The sequence below is a fragment of the Bidens hawaiensis genome, unplaced genomic scaffold (assembly GCF_021521415.1).
Source record: "Bidens hawaiensis isolate Kalapana, Puna unplaced genomic scaffold, B.hawaiensis_p1.1 tig00006386_1, whole genome shotgun sequence".
Classification (NCBI taxonomy): domain Eukaryota; kingdom Viridiplantae; phylum Streptophyta; class Magnoliopsida; order Asterales; family Asteraceae; genus Bidens; species Bidens hawaiensis.
Genome location: NW_027491428.1, coordinates 407,114 through 432,924, shown reverse-complemented (window position 1 = coordinate 432,924; position 25,811 = coordinate 407,114). Strand labels below are relative to the sequence as shown.

Below are 25,811 nucleotides of genomic sequence, written 5' to 3'. Positions count from 1 at the left end.
CTTTTATCTGATGACTTTCAACTTGAAGACGTGCCAGATTTATATGATTGATAACATGGGAACAAGGGAGTCTTTTAAAAGCAGATACCGAGGGTGGCTCGCAAAGATGGTATGTTATTCTTATGTTCTTATATAGAAATATTTTTTGTAAAAAAAATTCGGTTGGAATAATTGTTTTTCAGCGAGAGACAATGGCTGGGTATTTGGCTTTAGTAGACCAGCAGGGAGCGTCAAAATTAAAACCGCGAAGATAACGCAGGTCGATGTACCGTGGAGGACGACATACAACTATGTGGATTGCGGGGTGTTTGTGATGAGACACATGGAGACGTTTAAAGGTGGGAATACTAAACAGTGGGCTGCTGATTGTGGTCTTGCTGAAGAACTTGACAAACGTGGACGGGTGTTAGGGAAACAAAAGGAACAGCTTGAAGTAAGAAGGAAATACGTGGCTAAGATTCTATTTAGCGATGTTAACGTTATGAGAGAAATGTTATTAGAAGATATGTTGGAATATCATCGTTTGTCTGCGACCGAGAAAGAGAATCTGGACAAGACAGCTCCTAAAAGAATCATGGACAGGTTAAATCTCGAATGAGTGAGGAAGGTTATGACTGTTTCTTTTAGTATTTAACGGTTTTTTGACAGTTTTTATTATGGCTTGTTTACATATTTGTTGAAGTTGATGATGGTTGTAGTATGTTTCGAATACGGTTTGGTCTGATGATATGGATGGTAGACTGTTTATGTTATGGAATATGGCTTGGTTTGTGTGTGTTGATGTTATAGGTTTTTATGTTATGGATGTAGAATGTTTATGTTATGGAATATGGTTTGGTTTGTGTTGGTTGTGCTTATGTTATGGAATATGGTTTGGTTTGTGTGTGTTGATATTATAGGTTTTTATGTTATGGATGGTAGACTGTTTATGTTATGGAATATGGTTTGGTTTGTGTTGGTTGTGTTTATGTTATGGAATATGGTTGGTTTGTGTGTGTTTATGTTATAGATGTTTAGTTGGCTGTATGAAAATATTTTGGGTATTTGTGTTGTTTAAAACACATCTAGTTTTTAACCTTTAGTGTCATGTGTTTTGTAATTATACTCAAGCAATGCATCAATGTATTATAAATTAGATGATGTAAAAAACCCATCAGTTTAATAAAATTAATGGTCAGGTGTTATGCTATTTATTTGAGTACACGCCATTAAGTGGGTAAACAAAGTCAACATCTTTGAAAATTATTGGACACCATTTAGTAAATTTTGAAAACCATTTGATCAAGTCTAAATGAAGTATATAGATTCATCATCCATCAGGTGTTGATAACTAAAAGGCAGCAAAAAACGATTCATAATCCATAAGGTGTGGTTACCAAAAAAACATCGCGTGGTAGTGAACATCAAACCTTAAAAACACAATAAATAAGTTGTCGGTGTTTGTAATAAGCAAATCAAAAACCCGTCAACAAACAAGAATAAAGTCTAAGTTTAAATAAGATTAAAGTTGAAATTTAAAAACACATTTAAAAGAAAATTAATCTAAAGTATTATAGCATCTTAACATTATATAAATTTAAAAACACATTAAATGAAACACAAACGCAATTACGTTAGATTGAGATGAAGTACATACGCACATACTTTATATTACTTACAATTACACAAAAAAAAATATAACAGATGAGAACAAATGAATTTTAAAAAACACACTGATGAAACACACACGCACATACTTTAAAACTCTACGTATGTTTAACCGAAGTGTTATTATTTAAAACACATTAACTAAAACACACACGCACATACTTTATATTACTTAAAATTACACAAAAAAAATATAACATATGAGAACAAATGAATTTTTAAAAAACACACAGATGAACAACGTGGTAATGAATGAAACAAAAACCTTCTTTACACCATTAATGGCGGCTATAACAAGATGTAGATCTAATGATTGGGATGCCTAAATAGGGTATAAAAAGAAGAATAAATATGCTGATTATATAACAACATGAAAAAATTATATAACAAGTCTACCTAATTCATCAACATCCTTGAAATTACTCATGTTTGAGTGTTGAAGATAAAGAATGATGTAGATGATAGACGTATGATTGTTGTAGATGATCGGTGATTGTATGATGAGAAAAAAAGGATCATAGACGTATGATTTTGTTAACTATTTTAAAAAAATATTATGCCTAAAATAATTTAAAAATTGTAACTGATTAACATTAATATATAGAAATTAATATAATTAAAAAGAGTTGGTTGATTACAATCTTGTCCTTGACCGGATATTTTGATCTAATGGTCCAAAACCCTTCTTACACTTCCTAGGATAAAACAACTTCTTATTTTAACCTTCCTCTATATATATATATATATATATATATATATATATATCGGCAGACTGTTTTAAATTCATATCTTGGATAAACAAAAATGATCTTTTTTCTATAAATTAAATGGGGCGTAACAACCCAAGCAGACCCGTTTCATAAGCATGATGATAGGTTTGTGTTTTGTTTGAAAAAAAATATATTTATTGTGTTTTCTTTGTGGGAATTTGTATATCTTACTTTACTAAAATCATTTATTACATACTAGCTTTTAACCCGTGTGTTACACGGGATTTGTCAATGTGTAAATTAATACAATGAATTATTTGAAACAAATAATTTCTTTAACATTTTTTAAGATAAACCAAAGTACATGATTATGTTAAAAATGCATTACAAATAGTTCTTTGTATAAAACATTTGACATAGTATGAATAACTTCTATTAGAGGCTGCTCGCCACTCTGTCTAAGCAAATTTTGACTCAAACCGTTTTGGCCAAAACCAAAAAGTTGCTCGTTTCAACCTAAACCTATTTTGACGATAACCAAATTCATTTTTTTTAAGTTGGTCCGATTTTACTGAACTCATTGACTCATTCAGTAGAAAATACACTGGAAGTTCATTCCTTTTATGTTATATGAACATCCAAAATCCCTTACCTAACATAATATGCAAACCTTATGCCATAATATCCCATATAATGTCAGAGAACCTCATTAAACATGGAAAAAGAACTGCAACATGTTAGGTAAAGACTCTCATCTCTATAATTGTTTTGTAGTAACAAACTCATTGCACCACCTCTAATGATTTATACACAAAAAGTGATACATTTGATTCAAACATAACGTAGATTACCCCTTCAAGATAGATTATAAATTAAACGTTTAAACCCACAAAACATGTATCAATTACTTAATATCTCTATGTTGTTAAAAGCTCAAAACAACATTCACAAATTAATCATTGACGGCCATAATAAACTCAAATCTCAATGTTTTACTCAAAATTTCATAATCATCCAAAAATATCTTATCATCCCTTGACAGCATTGATACATGTAACAAAATTGATTTAATAGTAAAGTCTATGATAATAGATGTCCGCGGATTATCGACTGACAACATTGATACGTATAACAAAATTGTTATGTTTATGAATGATCATGTAATCCCAAACAGTGTTGTTTGCAAACTATGAAATATAAACTATAAGTAGGCTCTTTTCCAACCAAACAATTGTGTAACCTCAAATAATGTTTTACAAATTGTAAAAATTAAAATATTGTATTTATTCAACGAAATTTGAAGTACGCACATAATTAAATATCTATTTAAACATAGGTTACTAACTATTATAATGGTTTGTAAATCATTATTTAACTAATTTAATAATTCAATATTGATTATATTCAATAGTTTATATGTTTTTTAAAAAATCATGGTGAAACTTTCTATATATAATAGTAAAATTAGATCCAACAGGATAAGTAAAAGTTAGCATGACTTAAATTACATTAAAGGGGTGTTTGTTTTTTCACAAAAGATTTTTCTGACCTCTTTTGTCTACGCCACGCAGACCACGTGTAGACATTTGGGTTTGCAGACTGTTTATTTTCTAAAAGACATTTCATTAAAAAATGTATGCGTGTCCTCTTATCCTAGGAGACAAAGACCATGGTCTTCCAACCTCTTCTCTCCTTTTTTTTCTATCAGACTTGAAAACATCCCTCACCTCCAACCCTAACCTACAGCTCCTCTCTTTCACCCCAGCCACTGCCGCTAGCCGTCTCTTCCGCCTCAACCGCCGATCGTCTCCTCCACCTCAACCGCTGGCCGTTTCCTCCACCCCAACCACCGCCACGCCGCCGCCTCTCTCCAGCCAAACCACCGCAGCCTTCTTTGATTATTCAGGTTTGTTTTTTGTTATTTGATTAGCCCTTTTTGATTGTTCAAGCTTGATTTACGAACAGATTTGAAACTATTACATTTAAATCACACACACTTTGATTTAGGGCCAACTTTTTTACAATCTTTGTTCTTTTTTTCTTTAGATTAATTATAAAATACTTGATTAATGTTCTGTATCTAATTTCGTGAGGATGACTCAAGTCATAAGTGGTGTATTAAAGTGAAACCTTTGAGGATGGATTCCTAATTTTTGACCTGTTTCGTTTTGTTTCCCTCTTTTATCCATTTTGTTTATGTTTTGGTTTGATTTGTGTATTGAAAAATTGTTTATATTTAGGTTTTAGTTGTGCATTTGAAAAATTGTTTATGTTTAGGTTTGTTTGTTGATTGTTGAAAATTTTAGCAGTCTGCAGACGTTAAAAAATAAACAGTTTTCTTTTTGCAGACTGCATAGGTTTGGTCAACTTCTTCTTATAAAGATGTTTGCAGATGTGGTTCGCAGACTGCGGACATTTTACCTCTGAAAAAACAAAAAGCACCTAAGTACATTTTTTTATATGAGTTACAACTAATGGGTCATGCCAATTAAATTTTTGACACATGGATGGCATGGATTCCGAAGAGTAGAGATAAGAAGATAGAAGAAACATTAAACCTAGGATTGAATGTGGTTATGACACATCATCCTTATTATTATTATTATTATTATTTATTAGTATAGGTAGATAGGCAGATTTCTCTAACTCTTAAAAGTCAATTGTATGTTTCCCCTTCTTAAACTATATATTGCATATTTACTAATTTTATCAAAATTAGCTTATTAAATGACTATTCAACCCTTCTTTTTATTTAACGCTTTTCCAAAAATTTTCTTATTTAAAGCTTTTCACAAATTTTCTCTTCCTAAAGGGCATTCATGTTAGGCTTTCCATCCCTATACCTTAACTAAAATTGATTTCTAAAATGTTATTTTTGGGTCAATCAAGTAAGGTATTTCAGGTTAATTAGTTAAACATGCATGCTCATCAAACCCCTCTTGATCTTGGATTCTGTTTGATGATCAGCATTATACATCTAAAAGTATAAACCATAACCAGCATATCATGTCTACTTTCCATCGGCTTATACGTCTAAAAACATTTTTATAACACTAAGTTCACCAAGCCCTGATAGCCATTTCTCTATAGTACTAAAAGCATTACAAAATCTGAAAAAAAAATAGTGAACTTTCAACAAGAAATTCAATAAAAGGAACATGTTAAAAGGTTAGTCTACGGGCTGCAAGCCTGCAATCAATTATTTATAAAATTAAAGAAAAAGAAAGAGGGAAACATTTAGCAAACTAATTTGAAACATTATATTGGAGTTATTTATAGCCTAAAATTGGAACAACTACTTCGGAGCAGTAGCAACAATTGACCTTCAGAATGTTCCACGGGAACAAATAAGAGGAGCTGAAAGAACTTGTGCTGTCTGGTTCTCATAGCAAAGGTCTTGTGGGAAGTATGTAAATTGAATTGGGCTAAATATGTAATTTGATATAAAAAGGGGAAATATGCAATCGATGTTTAAGGGTTAGGGAAATATATGTTATTGACCCGTGTACGACATAGGTGGAACTATATAAATCGTCTAAAAAACACTTAATTTAAAAATATAGCATAAGTTGTAATATGTCTTTTGGGATGACAACATGATATTTAGTTATAAATAATACTGGTATAAAAAAAAATGATTGTCAAAAAAAAAAAAATTAGGACCAAAATGTCATTCAAAGTACAATGTCTGAAACTTAATTAAAAGTTGAAAACGTTATTCATAAATTAATAAATACTTCCTTATAAACCATATTGGTTGTTTTATTTGTAACTTTGCATTTGTTGTCTGATATAAATCATTTTGACACCGTCTTTACTCTTCATTCTTGGTAAAGCTACATAAAGTTGATCATGTGTAAACACCGGGTATCTCAAGCATATGTCAACTATTGCTAGAGACCGACCTTGACTTTTGTTAATGGTCATTGCAAAATAAACTGCAACTGAAAACTGCTTTCTTTTTAGTTTAAACAGAAGTTTCTTTTCAATTTAAGACTGACCTTAACTTTTACTTCAATAAAACGCCTACCCAAATTAATTACTTGCAATCTAGTTGAAATGCTAGTATTAATCCTCCTAACATAAGTAGCTGTAAAACAAAAGTATTAGTTGAGGAAAAAATTAGAAGTAATATAGTAACTTTTAAACCATATGACTCATCAATGCAATTGCTAAGTATCGCTATACATAATTGATTATCAAAAATGTGAGTTTGGCAATTGTGAAATCCAATTACGATATTTTAATATCACATACATCCGTATTCCAAAAAATGTATTAACAAATGTATAAGACTGTTATAATTCGAAATGCATTGTAACAGGTTTGTTTCCTAAAAAAACAGTTTTGATGTATATAATAACGCATAAACATTACCGTTTGAGTGAATGTTGGTGTTTTTCTAACTTTTTTTATTTCACCTTTGATCTAAAACCATCCTTCTATGTCTTTGATTATCAAATGTGATCGCTTGTTTTGTATTTATTGTCACAACTAGTGAATTAAAAAAAATCTATTTCAAAAGTAATCCGGTATATTAAAGGAAATCAATTGGGATTACATGTAGTACGTCCAAAAAGTAAGTGTAATCACACAACTCACCTATGTTACTTGAAATTGTTGAGACGGAACCTTGTATATTATTTTGCCCTTTGTTTTCTTTTCAACTATGTAATCGGTTAGCATTGGATAATTAAAAACATACTTATCTATAAAAAAAAAAATAAAACAATGAAAACACATCATAACATGAACTGATCTACAGATGCAAATTATGTACTGAACATCCGTAGCAAATTGTTAAATTGTTTAATCGGTATTACTAAATACGTAAATAAGTGTTTGCGTGAATATAAATAAACAACTTTTTGCCGTTATCAAATTTGAGATAGAAGTTCATTAATATAGAATAACTACTAAAATGTTTCTGGTGAATACTGCTTTGTAAGTATACAATCAACTATGTTAGTTGAATTACTTTTTTACTAATTTTCGCCGTTAAAGTTTGATAATTTGACACTTAATAAAAAATCAATTGATATTTACTTTACATTCACGCTTATAGTATATTCTATGTTTTGATGTAAGGTTTAAGTTGAAGCAAATAACATAAAAAAAACAGTTAATATATAGTTTTAGTATTAACGTGTTATAAATAAAGTATTACCGTTTGAAATTCTAGTTAGTGGTTCTCTTGGTGTTGAAACTGCATGTTTAGAACAAAATGCTTTATTATTATATAACATTGAAAGAGTAAATAAAAAAAACAAAATAACTAACCGTTTGAAACACTCCTCTTATTGGAAGATGTTGATTGAACAAAATGACGCTTTTTGATTGTGAAGACATCTGTAATAGAATATAATTAGGTTATCAAACGAAAATGAGGAAAAACATAAAAACAAAACAACAACCATATATACAACATTAAAGTATATGCTGTTGATATATTGAAGGAAGTTAATACACAAGACATAACAATAAAAAAATCTAGAAAAACAGAGAGTATTAAATTTAGTCACAATTGTATGTTATTTCAATTGAATGTTCATAAGGATTTTAAAAAGATGGAGATTAGAAATATTATACGGAAAACATTAATAACATACGTTAGTCTACTGGATACGATGACAATCGGCGTACTTCAAACAACAAAAAAGCTTAGAAAATCATCACTCTAAAAGTGTGTAACCCACCAATAATGTGTACTTTTTATGAATGAACAAAAAGTGTAAACTTAAATAGTATAAACCTGCCATGATGAAGTTAGGAAACTATGATATTAGTTTCTTGTAATTGGATTATACAAGGAAATTAATAAATGTTGATGTTATAATGGAATGCTCTATGTATCTTTTAACAAAGGAGAAAATGTTGTCAATATTATTCAAACCAAATTTTGTGCCTTAATTTTTGGTAGGCAATAGTCAAGTAACTAATGAAACCACTATTTTACGGTTACTAATCATTTGAATATTTAATTCATTTATAATAAGATATGAATTAAACAAATATAAGTTGTTATTGAAAACAGTTTATAAAACATAACAGAAGATTGAATATGCCCATTAAGAAAGGGGAGAAAATTTTGTTAATATATTTCAAACCAAATTTTGTGGCTTGATTTTTGGTAGACAGTTTTTGTGTTACCTAACTAACGATACTACAATTTGTGGTTAGTAATTATTTGAATATTTAATTCATAAACAATGATATATGAATTAAACAAACGTAACTTGTTATTGGCAAAAGTTTTTATTATATAACACAAGATTGAATGTATTCATTAAGAAAGAAGAAAATTTTGTTAATACAATCCAACTAAATTTTGAGCCTTACTTTTTGGTAAACAGTACTGCAAGTAACGAAACCACAATTTGCAGAACCTAACTATTTAAAAATTAAGTTCAATAACAATAATATATGAATTAAACAAACATCAAATCAATTAAAAATCTAACAATAGAATGAAATATCGGATATAAAAAGACGACGAATTAGAACTTACAAACATGATTTTCTGAAGCAGGAATTGAAAGTGGAGAAGTGGCGACGGTAGGGTTTTTGGATTGGGAAGAAAATCACGGCTCTCTGATATTAGAAAATAGGGTTTTGTTAAATTAAAGGAATGTTTTAGTATTTTGTAAGTATAATAAAACGGGTAATTTTGTATAATAAAACGGGTAATCGGGTTAAAACAAAAACAAAACGGGTGACTCAATGGATATAAAATTAATTTTTTATTTAATTATTATATTAGTAAGAAAATTTGAGAATGCTTAGTATTTTTGAAAGTTAGAGTAATTGACCAATAGGATAGGGGCAAAGCTTATCGCTTTAATAGTATAAGAAGATGGTTTAACAAGGGGATACATGTACAAATCCCTTGTATAGTTGTATAACATTAATGCGTTCATTCATAACTTTAGCAAAAGAATAATCGATTGATGAGACGAGATGTAATTTGGATGGGTGATATGGGTATCGATACCAATAAGGCACCGCAACTTCTCACCCTGGCTGATATTGAGTTTTTATATCTCGGTTGAGACTTGGGTGTCTATCATCTAAGCTTAATGGGTATTATTTTATTATTATGTTATTGTTATTATATTTTATGCAACAATTTGACCTGACCCGACCCATTTTATGGATATTATGGATTTGGGCCTTTGGGGTGCTTAGTTAGGGGAACGGGATATTTTATTTTATTTCGGGATGCCATGGAAACCCAGTAATGAAACCAAACTAACTTATAAACTATGTATCATTTGTATAACATCGATTTGTTGTTACGTATATGTAAGATACTGACCAATGAGAAGATATTAGGGTTGATTGAAGGCACAAATGATAGAATCTGGATGGATGACATGGCTTGAACAAAAGTTCACCAATTAACACATTAAACTAGAATATTTTCTTTCACTGAGCTTTTACTAACAGAGTGTAACCCCACTTATGATTGGTCCACATGTGTTATAAGGGCTCATTAGACTATTATCACTTAGACAAGCCAACCATATGTAAGTGTGACATGTACATGTAGTACATGGTGATCTATATTACATGACTTTTATTATGAAACACTAACTCTCTAAAACCATGTAAACAAACTCTGCTTACTCTATGCTTGTACTTTTAGCTTACAAGAAGTACACAATCACTCGGAATAACTTATACTCTTATAGTAATACGACAAGGTGTACAACAAATTATGGCTTTATGCAACCGTGGATCATGTTTGGACTTGGGATACATGTCAATCCTATCCCTAAGTGATTTAGCTTCAAGGAAGCACCATAGGTTCAACAAACTAACAATATAAGTTTAAGATAACAAAATTAGGAAATTCAAAAGAAAAATACTAATCTTTACTCTATTAAGTTTAGCTTTATCTAATTAGCTCAATACAAAATGACACTCAATAACCAAATAGTTTTAAGTCTGTACATCATAAACACCTAAGTCACTTAAACCACAGCTCCATAGACACCTAATATACTTAAACCACAACTCTAATGCCAATTTAGCAATTTGTAACACCATTTTGAAAAGTTCAATCAGAGGTGCATTTTTTTTCAATAGCGTTTGGAACCACCCCAATAATCGAGTGAGCCTACTTAAGACAGAATTTCAACTGTCCATACTATATCTGACGCTCTAGGCATGATTCACACCCAAATCCTGGCTCGACGACCATTTAGGGCATGGGTTCTACTTGAGGCACACATTATTTTATATATATGTGAGTGTGTATGTTTTTTTAAACATTAACAAATGAAATTACACAAAAAAAAAACTAAAAAAATGGCCTAATAGCATGTGAAATTGGGTCAATATAAGTTCAAAAAATGGCATAGTTTAGTCCATTTATGTCTAATTGTGCCAAAAAAAAACTGAAAAAGGGTCCTAATAAAAAGAAAAATCGGAACAAAAAAACAGTTAACACAGGTCCATTTTATACACTCATTTTGTGCACTCAAAATATTGGAAACGGCCATGTGACTCACCCATAAACACCATCGAGGAGAAGACCCACCATTACATGAAACCCCTTGAGTTATGTGATGATTTGAACATGAAACTATAAAGGTTGCAAACCTAATCATGACACCAATGCCATTGGCCCAGAAGACCAATTGCAATTTGAGGAGTATAGCTAAAAAACTATATATCTAAACCAAAATTTACCATTAAATTCCTAGTTTTACTAGGCTTTACAATAAATGTAATAACTTGATTGCGGGTAATTAGGGATGGTAATGAGTCGGGTTTAGGTATTCCCAAACCCATACCCAGTTATAAAAGTCCATCCCAAACCCGTCGGGTTTTAATCGGGTAATTACCCGTCGGGTTTCGGGTTTTCCCATCGGTTTCGGGTTTCCTATCGAGTTTTGACAAAATACTCGTCGAGTATACCCGGCTCAAAACCCGTCGGGTTTCTACCGTGGTTTTGACAAAATATAACTAATTGATTACAAAGATGGTTACCATAAAGGTAAAATATCTCAAATAATTGACATAAACAAGTTTCGACAAATAATATATTTGGAATATAGTATATGTATAATATCATATAATAAGCTATATCGGGTACATCGGGTATATAATCGGGTAAATGGGTCTATGTTATCGGGTAATCGGGTCGGCTAATCGGGTATATTAGAAATCCCAAACCCGTGAAAAATTTCAAAACTATTCCCAAACCCGTCCCAAACCCTAACGGGTCGGGTATTACCCGTCCCATTTATGTCAGGTTTCGGGTTTTCTTATCGGTTCGGATTTCATTGCCATCCCTACGGGTAATAAATAGTATTAACATCAAAGTTACGAATACAGTAACCCCAATACAGAAGCTATTTTTAAAAGTTTACCCTTTACAAAAAGACTAGCCACTTAGTAGTGTTTTCTTTCTTCTTTACTAAGCAAAAACGTTTATGCACTCTTTTCTCCTCAACCACATATCCTCCTCCACTTCTCACATGAATTAAAAGGCGTCTAAAAATATGCATTATGGTACCATAAATAAAGATAGGGTGCAAAGAGTTTAAATCTATTTCCCTCTTGACATAAAGAAAATAACAATATCAATATCAATATAATAGTTATTATTATTTTTTAATCAATGTGAAGAGCTAAACAAAATCGATAACATACTTTTAAGATAACATACTTTTAAGATATCACTGACATGTTATATTAACATGGCCGCACATCGGGAGAAAAACTTACATGAGAAAATGAACGAAGCTAGTCATTTAAGGGGATCATACGACTTGTAATATTTATTGCTTTGAAATACCGAATGCGAAGTTGATTTGAGGTTATTAAGACTAAAGATGAGATCGGCACTAATACCGGAAATATTGATACCAAAATCACAAAAAATGGGTACCCGCTCCGAAGATGCTTAGTATCAATATCAAAGACAAAAATTCGGTAAAATACCGGGTACCATACCGACCTCAAACCTCAAAAAATATTGATACCGACAGTACTCGATTCTAGGGGTGCAAACAAGCCGAGCTGCTCGTGAGCTACTCGAGATCCACTCGTGAAAAAGCTTGATCGAGCCAAGCTTAAACCGGCCGGAGCCCAAAAGTAAGCTCGTTTAATAAACGAGCCCGAACCCAAGCCCAGCTTTACTTTTCGAGCTCGAGCCGGCTCGCGAGCCCTAACGAGTCTGCCATTAACATAATTTTTATAATATGTATTTATTAAGTATTAATTAATCTATTTAATATTATGAAAAAAATTACTAAATTATATAAATTATCTAATATGTAAAATTATAATAAAAAAACATATAAAAATAATTATAAATATATAAACTTAATTAAGAAATAATACACGAGCCGAACTCGAGCTTGAAAAAAATACGTATGAACTAGACTCGAGCTTTAGAAATAATGATCAAAGTAAGTCAAACTTGAGTCCAAGCTCTGTCTAAGTTAAACAAACCGAGCTCATACCTAGTCAATCTGAGGCTCGACGGTACCAAATACAATAGATATTGTGGACAATAAAATAATATTGAAGGTGGTGTTTGTATAATTGTATAGCACACCTTTTATTAATTTGTTTGTGATTATACACAAGTCCAAAAGTCATACCAACCTCCAAATATTATACGAACACACACACACACACACACACACACACACACACACACACACACACACACTCTCTCTCAATTCCAAAATAAATTAAACACAACCAAAATCTAGCCTTTGATGGGTTCAACCCACTTGTGATTAATTCCAAAACATAATCAAATGGAAGTGAACAAAACCCATTATTATTCGACTCTGGGTCGTCTTTATCCGCATCAAGTTTACCTTTATATTTACATCTGCATCATCTGTTGCTGTTGTTATGAAGCTTCCACTGAATCTTTCACTCTCTCAAGCTTCACTTATGGCAGAACTGTGCTCAGGCCTTATGATTGGAGGTATATCAGAGGTAATGTTTTGTGTTTGATCTAAATATTTGTGCTTTTTATTGTTATTAAGCTGTTTGATCAGTTTTGTAATTGGTTCAATTTTGTGTTTTTTGAATTTGTTTGATCAGATTATGATAAGGGCTAAGTAAGGTTTTGATAAATTTGTGTTTTTTATTATTGTTAAGTGGTTTGATCAGTTTTGTTATTGGTTAAGGAGCGTTTTGGGTTAAATTTTGTGTTTTTTGAGTTTGTGTAATAAGATTAAGATATGGGTTAAGTAGGGTTTTGATAAATTAATCATCTTTGCATATGATTAGGTTGAAATTGGGTCAAAGTCAACAGATGGGTATAATTTCTAATTAGGAAGATTAATTTAGTCTGTATTTCTCTTAATCTATGCATAATGTTTGAGGTGTGTGTGTGGGGTGTCTTTTTTCTTTTTTCTTTTTTTTTTTTTGGGCACTTGTAATATCAGAGTAAGATATGATTTAATTAGGGTTTTGATAAATAAATAATCTTTGGATATGATTGGGTCAAAGTCAACAGATGGGAATAATTTCCAATTAAAAAGATTAATTTAGTCTGTTTTTCACTTTGATCCATGCAATATGCATAATTAATGTTTCAGGTTTTTTATTTTATTTTTATTATTTGCATCTGTAATATCAAATTAAGCTATGGTTTAACTTGGGGTTGGATAAATTAATCATCTTTGCATATGATTAGGTTTTGAAATTGGGTCAAAGTCAACATGGGAATGTCCATTTTAAAAGATTAATTTAGTATGTTTTCCCCTTAATCTATGCAATATGCATAATTAATGTTCAGTTGCACAGTATTATAAAAAAATGTTTGCCTATGTCATGAGGTGTTTGGGATTGCTTATCAAGCTTTGAAATAAATATGTTATTTAAAATGAGAATGTTGTTTTATTTAAAATGAAAATATTGTTTTATGGTATCTAGGGCTGTAGTTTAATGTGCTAATCGGTGAATCTTTGTTTCAAGGCGGGTTCGGGTCAAAACAGGAGACCTAAATGAACATATGGTTCTTAATTAGTTTAAAATATGATAGATATTGATTAGGGTTTAAAACTTTAAATTGATTTATTGTACAATTTTTTATTATTAAATACTGATTCATTCTTGTGTTTACTACTGCAGTTGATTTACCAACATGGTTTTCTTTGGTGACTATATCTTTAGAGTCGGATGTAGACCTGGTAAGTGTTTTGAAAATGTAACATTTTGATTAATGTTTAAAAGGCCTTTTTATTCTTTAGGACGGTATCTGGTTCCATATAATTTCTTGATTATATTAAGTAAATGTGGAATACAATGATATCTGTATTCTTATTTCAACATCTAAATGATGCCAATAAACGAGCTGAGTCGCGCCCGAGCTTGTGTAATTTTGATCTCGGCTTGTTTAACTTAAAGAGCTCGAGGTCAACTTGTTTAACTTTAGAGAGCTTGAGCTCAGAGTTGTTTCAGGCACTCTTTCGTGTAATTTTTCAAGCTTGAGCTCAACTCGTTTATTATTTTATTTATATACATATATAGCTATAAATATATATTTATAATTATAAATTATATATTATAATATATAAATTATATCAGTGACTGAAACAAATGACACAAAAATATTAAATCCATTTGCGTTGTTTTCTTTTGAATTTCTTAGTATGATTTTAATGATTTGCAGGATAGAAGTAGAGTTATGATGGCAGATAAAAGTAATCTGCCAATGATATGTGCTCGTGAGGGCAGCCCTCCTTTGCCAGGCACATATAATACTTCAGATATTGGTTTCGGTACGACATTAAACTCTTGAATTCCCTTTATTGATTTGTTGGAATCTAAGGTTCCACCTGTTCATAAAATTTTCACCCCTTCTCCTTTTGCGTCTCATTTTTGTTTGACATACAACCACATATATATTATTTAAAAACGTAAAAATGCTATATTTCTTAAATGAGTACACATTTTAAATTTGCATTAATCTTTGCTGATTTTTTGTTTGATATCGCAGTTTTGGATCCCATTTCAAATGGGTCTTTGGCAATGGGAGGACTTCAGTTTTCTGAGAAATGTTATCCGATGCAGAAAAATATTACGATAACATTAACAAATGAGCAGGTAGGCTTTCTTTCTATATTTTTACAGTCGGATATTTCTGTTTGTGATGGACATTCCGTGCTTCTTGTATATGTAATGTATATATATATATATATACATTATATAACATACATATGCATTCATGAAGCCGATTACTCATCTAAATTTTACACCCACTATGCTTTCGTGGCTTTCCATGCAATCGCTTACACTCGTTATGCTTTCGTGTATCTTCTAATTGAACGTGCCATTGATGTATAGATTTCTCCTGGAGTATGGTACTTTGGTTTATTTAATGGCATTGGATCAGCGAGGACTCAATCAAAGATGGTAATCATCATTATCATTAATGCTTCTATACGATGTTCTCATGTGTATATTTGTTTACACCAAATACGCTTTAGCGGTGCTAAAATATGAAATCTTGTAGACCCAAATCAATATAATGAGTTTGCCATACCATTTGTAATGGGCCAATAAGTAATTTCAATTTTAGAAGCTTGCATGATAAGAACTATTGAAATCATGTATTGGTCTTTTCATCACAGATAAATCGAGGTTCGGGGTATTCTTTTAGTGGGAACGTGAGCGTTGAAGGTTGTTTGAGCCCGTCCATCTCGGGCCAATTTTGCAACGAAACAATTGAACATCTTTCATGCGTTGACCAAAACTCAACGCAAGGAATCATCACTTCTTGTAGAAACGTCGGTGAACGATCTTGCATTCGCCAAAACGAATCAAAACTCTACTCGTTGGATTTGTTGGGAGTTACAGAAGAGATCATAATATCAACCAATGTCATATTCAACCAAACACAAATTCCAATTGGTGCAAATAAGGATAGTAACATCATATTAATGTGTTATGCTCGACATGGTAGCGTATCATCACCATCTGCACATGATTATTCAGGTAATATCAATAATGCACCTTTGGTTATACGATCACCAAAAGTTGGTCGATGGTATATTATGGTTACAAGCCTCAACACCTCTAAAGAAGTCACGAGGAGCACGAATGTTTGCTATTCATTAGAGTGGAAATTACTCCAATGTCCAATAGATAAGGCCGGGTCGAATTGCACATGGGAAAGATACACGCTTCAGGTCGGTTAGTTTCTCTCTTAATATGAAACAATAGAGATGAATGTATAACTTGGAGAAGGATAACATAAAAAACCTTCCCCCATTTTACAACCAAATGACCACTCGTTTATTTTAATTAGCGGATGAGATTACATGTTGACTATTGAGGGTAATTAGAATAAAATAAATGACTGGCCAAAATTTGGTTTATTGTTTTTTTTTTTTTTGAGTTTTCATTTTAGGGGCAATTTCATATAAATACCCCTACAAACTTGGCAATTTCATATATGCCCTTACAAAGTAATTAAAATATCAAACATACCCTACTCGTTATAAACAATTTAATAAATGACCATTTTACCCTTACTTTACTAAAGCTTTAAAGTTTCATATATGTCCATCTTTAACTTTTAAACTTTTTTTCACCCATTTTTAGCTTATAGTTGGTTAGATTTTACCTGGTTCGATTATCTGATTTGAGTTCGGTTATCATTAGCACATACAAATTCGATTATCTGCCGTCGTACAGATCTGATTGTTCAATTATCTGCCGACGAGAGAAAAAAAGAGCAGAGACGACGGTTTCGTTCGCTTGCTTCTCGTCGATGTTGATCAAAATCTAAATAAAAAATAGGGTTTAAACAAATATGATGGAAAAGGGGTAGAATGGTCATTAAGTAAAAGTGCATTAAATATATATGAAATTAATCTGTCATTTTGTCCCTCCCCTTTATAATTTATACAAGAGTGATTAGCATTTTCATTTTATGGGTTCGGTCATTTGTTCTTTAATTTGATTCTTACAGAAAATGGTGGAATATGCAGACAATCATGAGGAAGAATCCATCGACACCGTTTGAATCATATTATTTACCTGCGAGCGATAAAGTTTCATCAAATTCTCCTAATTTCCCTCTTGAGCCTCTCCTTAGCAACTCATCACTTGGTCAAAGCCAAGGTCAACATTTTGGTTGGACTTATTTCCTAGTAGGTGTCCCCTCGGGTGCAAGTGGAGGAAGCATTCACATTCGGTTGAATTCCGATAAAAATATAAAACATGAAATATATGCATCATATGGTGGACTACCAATTGAAGATAAATGGGACTACTTTTATGCGAATTCGAGTAGCAATAGTAATGGTTCTATGTTTTTTAAGTTGTATGATTCGGATGTGAAGATGGTTAGTTTTTATATTGTCTATGTTAGAGGAGGAACATGGGGTTTTGGTGTAAAACATTTGATGACTTCTGTTAGTAATGCCTCGGAAAGTCAAAGTCAAACTACCATGTCTATTTCGATTGAAAGATGCCCGAGAAGATGCTCGTCTCATGGAACATGTCAAAATATTGTGGATATGAGTGGTTTGTCTCTATACAGGTAAGCTATTTATATTTAAAAAGTCAACTGGTAAAACAAGATTTAGATTCTGACTTTGACTTTGACTTTTATGTCAGTTACTGTTGGTGTGACCGTACACATGGTGGCTTTGACTGCAGTGTTCAAATCGTTTCACATCGAGGTAAAACTTGTTTATTGCAAACCTACTCAAATTGAATAATTAACATTTGTGGAGTATCATATTTTGCAAAAATATAAGATTAAGTCAGTTAATCATTGGCATTAGTCTTCTTTCTATTAAAGAACTCATATACAAATGAATACTTGATAAAAGTAATAATCATGTATTTGTAGAGCATATATGGCAGTCGGTTTCTCTTATTGCATCAAATGCTGCATTTGCATTTCCAGCTTATTGGGCCCTTCGACAGAAGGTAAGAATATGTTTTGACTTTTCAAAAAATTAGTTCCTTCATTTTAAAGTTTTAATATCACGCGGAGCTGTATAACATACACTCCCTGAGTGCAATGAAACTTTCAACAGTTTTCTTTTTTACTTGTATATATCATGCAGATTACAAATGTTATGATGTATGACTTTTTCAAAAATCAAGTTTTAACATATAATATTATAATGCGTGGTTCGTGCAGGCGTTTGCCGAGTGGGTGATATACACCTCTAGTGGAATCTCGAGTGGATTATATCATGCGTGTGATGTCGGCACCTGGTGTGCTTTATCTTTCCGTGTATTGCAGGTAATTTATCTTTTGCGCCTTTGTTGTAAGGACTGAACAAAAAAATGACCAAAAAGACATATTTGCCCCTTTGCAGTTCATGGATTTTTGGCTTTCATTCATGGCTGTGGTAAGCACGTTTGTATATTTAGCTGATATTGATGAAGGGTCAAAAAGGACAATTCATACGGTTGTCGCCATTCTTACGGCCCTTATGGCTGAAAACGGGCCAACTAGGTAAATCTGTTATCTTTATGAGACGTTCATTTTTTGGTTTATGCTTTATGGGTTGTAATATGCGCATCAAGAGTTGCACTCTCTTCTTTTTGCTTTGTAAATCGGTATTGATGCTTATGTTTTCACAGATCCTCCAACATTGTTCTCGTATTAGCTATCGGAGCAGCGGGTCTTCTTGTTGGATTTTTGATTGAATTTTTTAGGCGTTACAGGCGGTTTTCATTTTCAACAGAACTCTTATTAAATATGCTTCACAGGTGAGGTTCTTTATATATTTACAGTCTTAAAACAATCAAAGTTTTTGCAAATGTTGGTGTTTTCTGAAAAAGTGTGTAAAAATGGGTGTGTTTTTTTTTTCCTGATTTGTATTTCTAGTGAATCCGCGGTTGCAAACCACCGATTCCCTTACCTCAATCTCACAAAGTTTAAATGTTATTTTTTTAACTTACAATTTTGGTGTTTCTATGATGTTTGATATATAAAAGAATCTAAATACACTGTTGCACTCTTTTTTTTTGTCTACGTTTCTATATGAAAGTTATAAGAACTGAGTTAAGGTCAAAAATTACTTCATTACTTCGGATATATATATCAGTTTCCAATAAAAGTCATAATGAAACGTAGACAAGAAAGAATTGAGCATAAATGCGTTTTTAGAATTTTTTAAATATTAAAATATTACAAGGTATTGAAGAAAATAAATTATATGTTGATTAAAAGTCGAAGAAAAGGAAAAGATATAATTTTGTGAGATTGAGGAGAGAGAAACCGTGGTCTTAAATCACAGATTCACCAGAAACACAAATCAGGAAAAAGGAAAGGGAAAAAAAACAATCATTTTTAAAAAAACACTATTTTTGCAAAAAGTTTCTAACAAATCCAACAATTTGACCTTCGGGTCAAAGCTGGTAGATTTCGGTTTCAAAATTGATATAGATTTTGTTAAGAGAAACCTTCGTCATGTTTGGTACTTTTTTTTTGGTGAAATAATATGCGGTTCAAGTTTAAAATCAGCCGGTTTGACATATTTGTTTTTTCAGTTGGCAAACAGTTAAAGATTGGTTTCGTAATCTTATAAAGACGATTCTTAAACGTTTTCGGTGGTTTTTTGTTGTTGCCGGATTCGCTGCATTGGCAATGGCTGCCATAAGCTGGAATCTGGAATCTACGGAAAGTTATTGGTTTTGGCACAGGTTAGTTCATGAGTACTTTTTAATTAGGAGTCAAGACTTATTCTCCATCTTGATGTCTTCGTCTTTAACACTATAACCGTACAAATTGTTTTGCAGCATGTGGCATGTATCGATATACACTTCTTCATTCTTGTTCATCTTCTCGAAAGTAAATGGTGCTGCTAATGTAGAGCCCGGAAACACAAACTATGAGTTGACCCGATAAGACTCCTTCTCAAGGCGTCAAGACCAACCCGAAAATGGTCGAGTATGCTAGATGTTTTATTTATTCTTTTAAAATTTTTTTTTATTGGGATGTTGTTGTAAAAGATGACATAGAAATGTAAATAAAAACATCTAGAGACATTTATAAAAGCAACCCTTTTTTGCTCAACACCAAAACCATTAATGTTCATAATATTTTACAACTTTATAATGATAATCACAGTTTAAATAGGTAAGCATAACAACATAAGCGATTATTCAAAAGTTCTTGATCCGAACCATGACGCATACTTTAGTTTGAGTTACGCTCAACCATCAACAACCATCAACCGGTTCACAGATAATCGTTTTTAACATCGTTGGTGTTATGAACCAAACGCGTCACATTATATATAACATTTGTGGAAATGGTAAACACCAACTCAATGTTCCATTTCTTATGTACATTATGCATACCTGAATCAAGCCTTTTTCTATATCATTTTCCACATGTTTGTTTCTTACAAAGATGGGGCCCACAAATAGAAATATCAAAACCTTCATAATAATATTTTGAGTCTTCAAAAAGAGTGGCATCATATCAATCTAAAGACTCTTTGTAATCTTTCCTGATGTTCCACAAAACCTCAACACATCTCCTCATAGTTGGCCTGTTTTTCCTATGACCATGAACACACTGTAAAGCCAGTTCTAGAATGTTCTCGAGAACCAAACCGTTCGCATCAGACGCCTCTAGCTTCGGATCCAATACCGAAAGAGCGTCTCCTTCTTTATACTTCTTCATCGCCTGTTGTTTCCACAGACAAAATAAAAGTATTAAAGATAATTGATAACGGATACTGATACTGATAACTGAAACTTATATTAATACTTAATGGTGATACAATAATATTGTTTATAAATTATAACATACCCATTTAGCTGTTACGCGCTCTTCAAGTTCCCGCTTTGTTTCAACAGGCCTTCGGCCCGTAACTATCTCCACAAGTAATATACCAAATGAATAAACATCGCTCTTTTCAGTAAGTTGATACGTCTTGAGGTATTCAGGATCTAAGTAGCCTGCAGTCCCCTTAACCTGAGTCGACACATGAGTCTGACCTGATTCTGCATCGGCTGCTAGCCTTGCAAAACCAAAGTCAGCAACCTTGGCTCGTAGTTTGTCAGTGAGAAGTATATTTGAAGACTTGATATCCCTGTGGATTATAGGGTGGTCTACATTCAAGTTATATATAATCAGAATTCTGGTTAAACACAATAAACAGTTAGGATTTGGTTATAGAGACAGGGATTTATAATACCTGTATAAGTGTGTAGGTAAGTAATCGCGTGAGCTACATCGATAGCGATATCCAAACGAGAGGCAAGACTAAGTACATTGCCCTTAAAACCTGCATTTGTTTGTTAAGCTTTTATTAATACATGCATGTGAATCCTTGTTGCGGATGAGTTTAAAATTGCTGTCTTGATTTTGACAAACTCGAAGGGAACATAACTTACATTCCAAGTGTTCTCGAAGAGTTCCGTTAGCAACGTATTCAACGACGATGATTCTTTCATCTCCATGCTGCACATATCCATAACATTTTACCAGATTCAGATGTTCTACCTTTGATAACGCCTGGACTTCACTCAAGAACTCTCCTCCTAGATTCTTGTCATACATGCTCTGCACACAAATACACATAAAAAGAAAAAAATAAGAAAAGCGATTTGTAATGTCGGGAGAGAATGAGCCGAGCCATCTGTAAGCTAGCAACTTGAGATCACCTCACAAAAAACTTAAATTAAGTGGAATTTAATGAGCTCGAGACCAAGCTTGAGCTAACTAGAGCTCAGTCAGTTAATAAACGAGCTTGATCTCGAACTTGACTAGACTTACGAGCTTAAATGAGCCTATTTAGTTATTTTTAAATATAAGAATTTTTTTTATATAACAACATAATATATAAATAAATATTACTATATACAAATTTAAGAAGAATAACCATATAATATATATATATATATATATTTTGATTCTATGAAAAACAACTATACATATATAAGAAAATGGTTGAAAGACAACATTTATTCATCACTACTGAACTTAAATAAAAAAAGAACAAATTTTGTTTATTTATAAAGCATACACATGACACATGTGTAAGGCATGTATGGGTTATATTAAATACACATAGTTGTTAATGCTTACAAATAAAAGAAAATCATATGAACAAATTAGTTAAATGGTTTTTAATGTAGAAGCATAGCATTTAAAAAGGTATCAACCATTGACAAACAACTAAATAATTTATGCTTGTTCTTTTCAGTAATTTAGTTATCTGTAATGAACCTCACACTATAATTATATATATAGGGGTGAGTTCTAGTGAAAACTCCTTTTAAAGAGAAAACTTAAAAACATCTAAAAAACTATTTTTAACTTTTTTAAAAAAAAATTTTTGAAGTTTCTTTTTTTCCCATTATTCTTATATGTTGTTATTGGTTTAAAAAAAAAAAAAAAAACTTGTCGGTATAGTGTGCATGTGTAATAGTGTGCATTGCATATATGCAAAAATGTTTGTATTGCATAGAATACAACACTATTGCACATATTTGATACACACTATTGTATATATGCAATATAAGACTAATACACACATCGAATACACATTAGTACGTATGTGTAATACAACATTAACGCACATGTGCACCACATCGACTTTTATTTTATTATTATTTTTTTTCCATATAATACAACACTACTACACATATACAATACACAAATATTGAATATATACAATAAAACACTATTAAACTCAAAAATAAATAGTAATACACATGTATAATACAATGGTATCGCAGTGTAATACGTATGTGCATTACAGCGGGTTTTTTTTATTTTTTTTATATTTTTCGAGTGAAATATAAGAAAATATAAGAATAATGGTTAAAATAGAATTTTGGAAAATATTTTTTTATTTTTAATTAAAAATAATTCTTTAGAAGTTTTTTAGTTTTCTAATTAAATGTGAGTTTTCTCTTGATCCTCTCCCTATATATATATATATATATGTATGTAAACTTAGGGAAGCTCAGGCTCGACTCGATTATAGATCTGATGACATATTAACGTAGTCTAACCTTTTTGGCACGTTTGATGGCCACGAGGGTTCCATCTTGAAGCTGACCCTTATAAACAGTCCCGAATCCACCTTGACCAATTTTAAGAGACGGAGAGAAGTTCTTCGTTGCCGCTGTGATTTCTGCCAAGGTGAACTTAGTAGTTCCAGGCTCTCTTGTCATGTGTGTAGAATCATTCTTGGTTGTGTATATACCACGTCGTTTCTTTCCTTCAGTAGTGTCTGAAGCTCCCGAAACATCTATGAATTCAAACAATTTATTTTTTCACATAGCGGTTTCATGTAGGATTTAGAGGTGTTCATAAGATGTTTGAAACTGATCAAACTATTCAAACCTAAGCAAGACGACCCGTTTGATATCCAAATGGTTTGGTTTTAGCGATTTAGTTTGGTTTGAAATTTTGAACCAACCGTGTAAGCCGAACCAGCTGACTAACCTTTGTTCTATATGTATTTTGTTTTCCAGTAATAATCCAACATACAATTTAACTTAACTAGTGACACTCTTGGTCCGCGCTGATAATTACCAAGGACAATTCCACTCATATAGTTGTCACAGATTTACACTTGGTTTCACTCAATAAATGATTATGAGCGAAACGAGCAAGCATGGTGTGTAAACCTATAATAATAATAATAATAATAATTATGCAAGTGTGTTGGATAACAATGGCACAAAACTCTTTTTGTATTAAAGAAAGTATCGAACCACCACATCTTACAAAGACACTTAAACTACCTATTTATACTAAAACGTACTACTTGAAAACTGCAGAAAGCCAGAAACCTACTCTAGCAACTTGCACGTAAAGTTGCTATCTTATCTTTCTAGAGATGCTAACTTAATATTTCATCTAATCTAGTGCAACAACTTGACATACAAGTTGTTTACATTAACTATATCAGCGACAAAGTCGCACCGTACAATTTCTACTAGAAAAAGTACAATTTACGTACGTAACATAACTACACCAGATCGATCTCATCATTACCGTACTCTTAACATTATAAAAACATCTATTAAAACACAATATTATCATAACAAGTTAACAACAACAACAACAATAATAATAATAATAATAATAATATCACCTGAAGTTGAACTAAATGCATCCGACCCACAATACCCAGACGAGCTACGATGCTGCACCTCCTCCTCCGGCGGAACAAAACACGAAACAAAAACTCCGGCAACCGATCTCGCCGCACCTTTGACTAAGTTCCGGCCAGAAGTTGACTTTTCCGAGGAAGATTTGGAGTAACTAGAGTGTGTGCTAGGTGAGGGTGACGAGGGAGGATAACTAAGACGGTCAGGTGTGGGCATGTCGGAGCTGTTTTTCCGGCTGCCGGACATTGTGTGGAAGAGAGAGAATTGGCGGGTATGTGTTGTTATGTGTATGATAATGCATTGACTATACTCTATGTATAACTAAAGACTTGGATTGATTGATTATTATTATTATTATTATTATTATTATTATTATTATGAGATGGTGGCTGACGCTAACGTGCGCGTGAGATGAACGTTGAGGAAATTGGACAGCTAAACATGCGCCAGTTGCCATTTATTGCAAACCAACTACTAAGGCTGAGGGGTGTGGGGGGCTCCAACGGGGGCGCGAGTGGGGGCTCCAGCCAATAATATTGTGACGTGTGGCAGAGAGAGAAACTGGATAAGGTGGGTGTTGGAGCCCCCGCTGGAGCCCCTGGCCCTGGTGTGGAGGGGCTCCAGCAGGGGCTCCAGCGGATTTTTTTTTTTATTTTTTTATAAATATATTCAAAAAACATATTATTAAATCGTCGTAACTATAACCTGAATCTAGGTTTGGGTACCAATTTCCAGCCATGTTTTTAAAAAAAGGTTTGGAAGATGGGTTGATTTTGGGTTTTTTTTGAAGTTGTGGTAATTGTTTTATGTGATTTTGGGTGTGGTATGTGATTTTGGGTGTGGTAATTGGTTTAGGTTTATATATAGGAAAAACAGATTTTTTTTTAATAAAATTAAAGAGCCCAACGGCTCATTTCTCATCCCAACGGCTCTTTCACGCATTCCCATGTCCCTTTACGCCTCTTCCTTCATACGAACAGGCTTGCGCCTGCTTTGAAAGCCGTGCTCGCGCCCCTCTCGCGCCTCGGTGGTGTGGTGCTCGCGCCTGGGGGCGCGAGCGGAGGGGCTCTCGCGCCCCCGCTGAAGCCCCACACCCCTCAGCCTAACAGTTTTATTTCTTTGAAATTATCCTCCTTATTTTATTTTATTCTGGTTTAAAACTAATATTATTTTGTAATTTATGGTGTGCATGGTTTGGCTTAGATTGGTATTGGGCTAAAACAAACCAGAACCGTAGATTTGGTTTTTGAATTTTTTTAAAACCACTCTGTTTGGGTTTGGTTTTCTATTTGAATTTTGTGCAATTTTGGTTCGTTAGCACAAATCTTATTTTAATTAATAACTAATTGATTATTATACATTTGT

General features: G+C 32.4%; 2 protein-coding genes across 2 annotated transcripts; one reads left to right on the top strand and one right to left on the bottom strand.

The window, feature by feature from the left end:
• The first annotated feature begins 322 nt into the window (after window positions 1-322).
• LOC143632229 (uncharacterized) lies at window positions 323-20,358 on the top strand. The gene is made up of 18 exons (XM_077100795.1): window positions 323-582; window positions 649-718; window positions 811-876; window positions 922-982; window positions 13,242-13,322; window positions 14,466-14,524; window positions 15,007-15,115; window positions 15,334-15,440; window positions 15,681-15,749; window positions 15,968-16,525; window positions 17,330-17,883; window positions 17,961-18,025; window positions 18,199-18,278; window positions 18,496-18,600; window positions 18,677-18,816; window positions 18,945-19,073; window positions 19,857-20,009; window positions 20,106-20,358. Exons 1-18 carry the CDS (start codon window positions 323-325, stop codon window positions 20,212-20,214), a joined length of 2,775 nt encoding a protein of 924 aa, XP_076956910.1. The 3' UTR covers window positions 20,215-20,358.
• Window positions 20,359-20,759: 401 nt separating this feature from the next.
• Window positions 20,760-24,718, bottom strand: LOC143632246 (calmodulin-binding receptor-like cytoplasmic kinase 2). The gene is made up of 6 exons (XM_077100811.1): window positions 24,431-24,718; window positions 23,340-23,578; window positions 21,714-21,882; window positions 21,515-21,604; window positions 21,127-21,428; window positions 20,760-21,000 (listed from the first exon to the last, which is right to left on the bottom strand). The coding sequence occupies exons 1-6, from the start codon at window positions 24,690-24,692 to the stop codon at window positions 20,794-20,796; spliced, it is 1,269 nt and encodes a 422-aa protein (XP_076956926.1). The 5' UTR covers window positions 24,693-24,718; the 3' UTR covers window positions 20,760-20,793.
• Window positions 24,719-25,811: the final 1,093 nt, after the last annotated feature.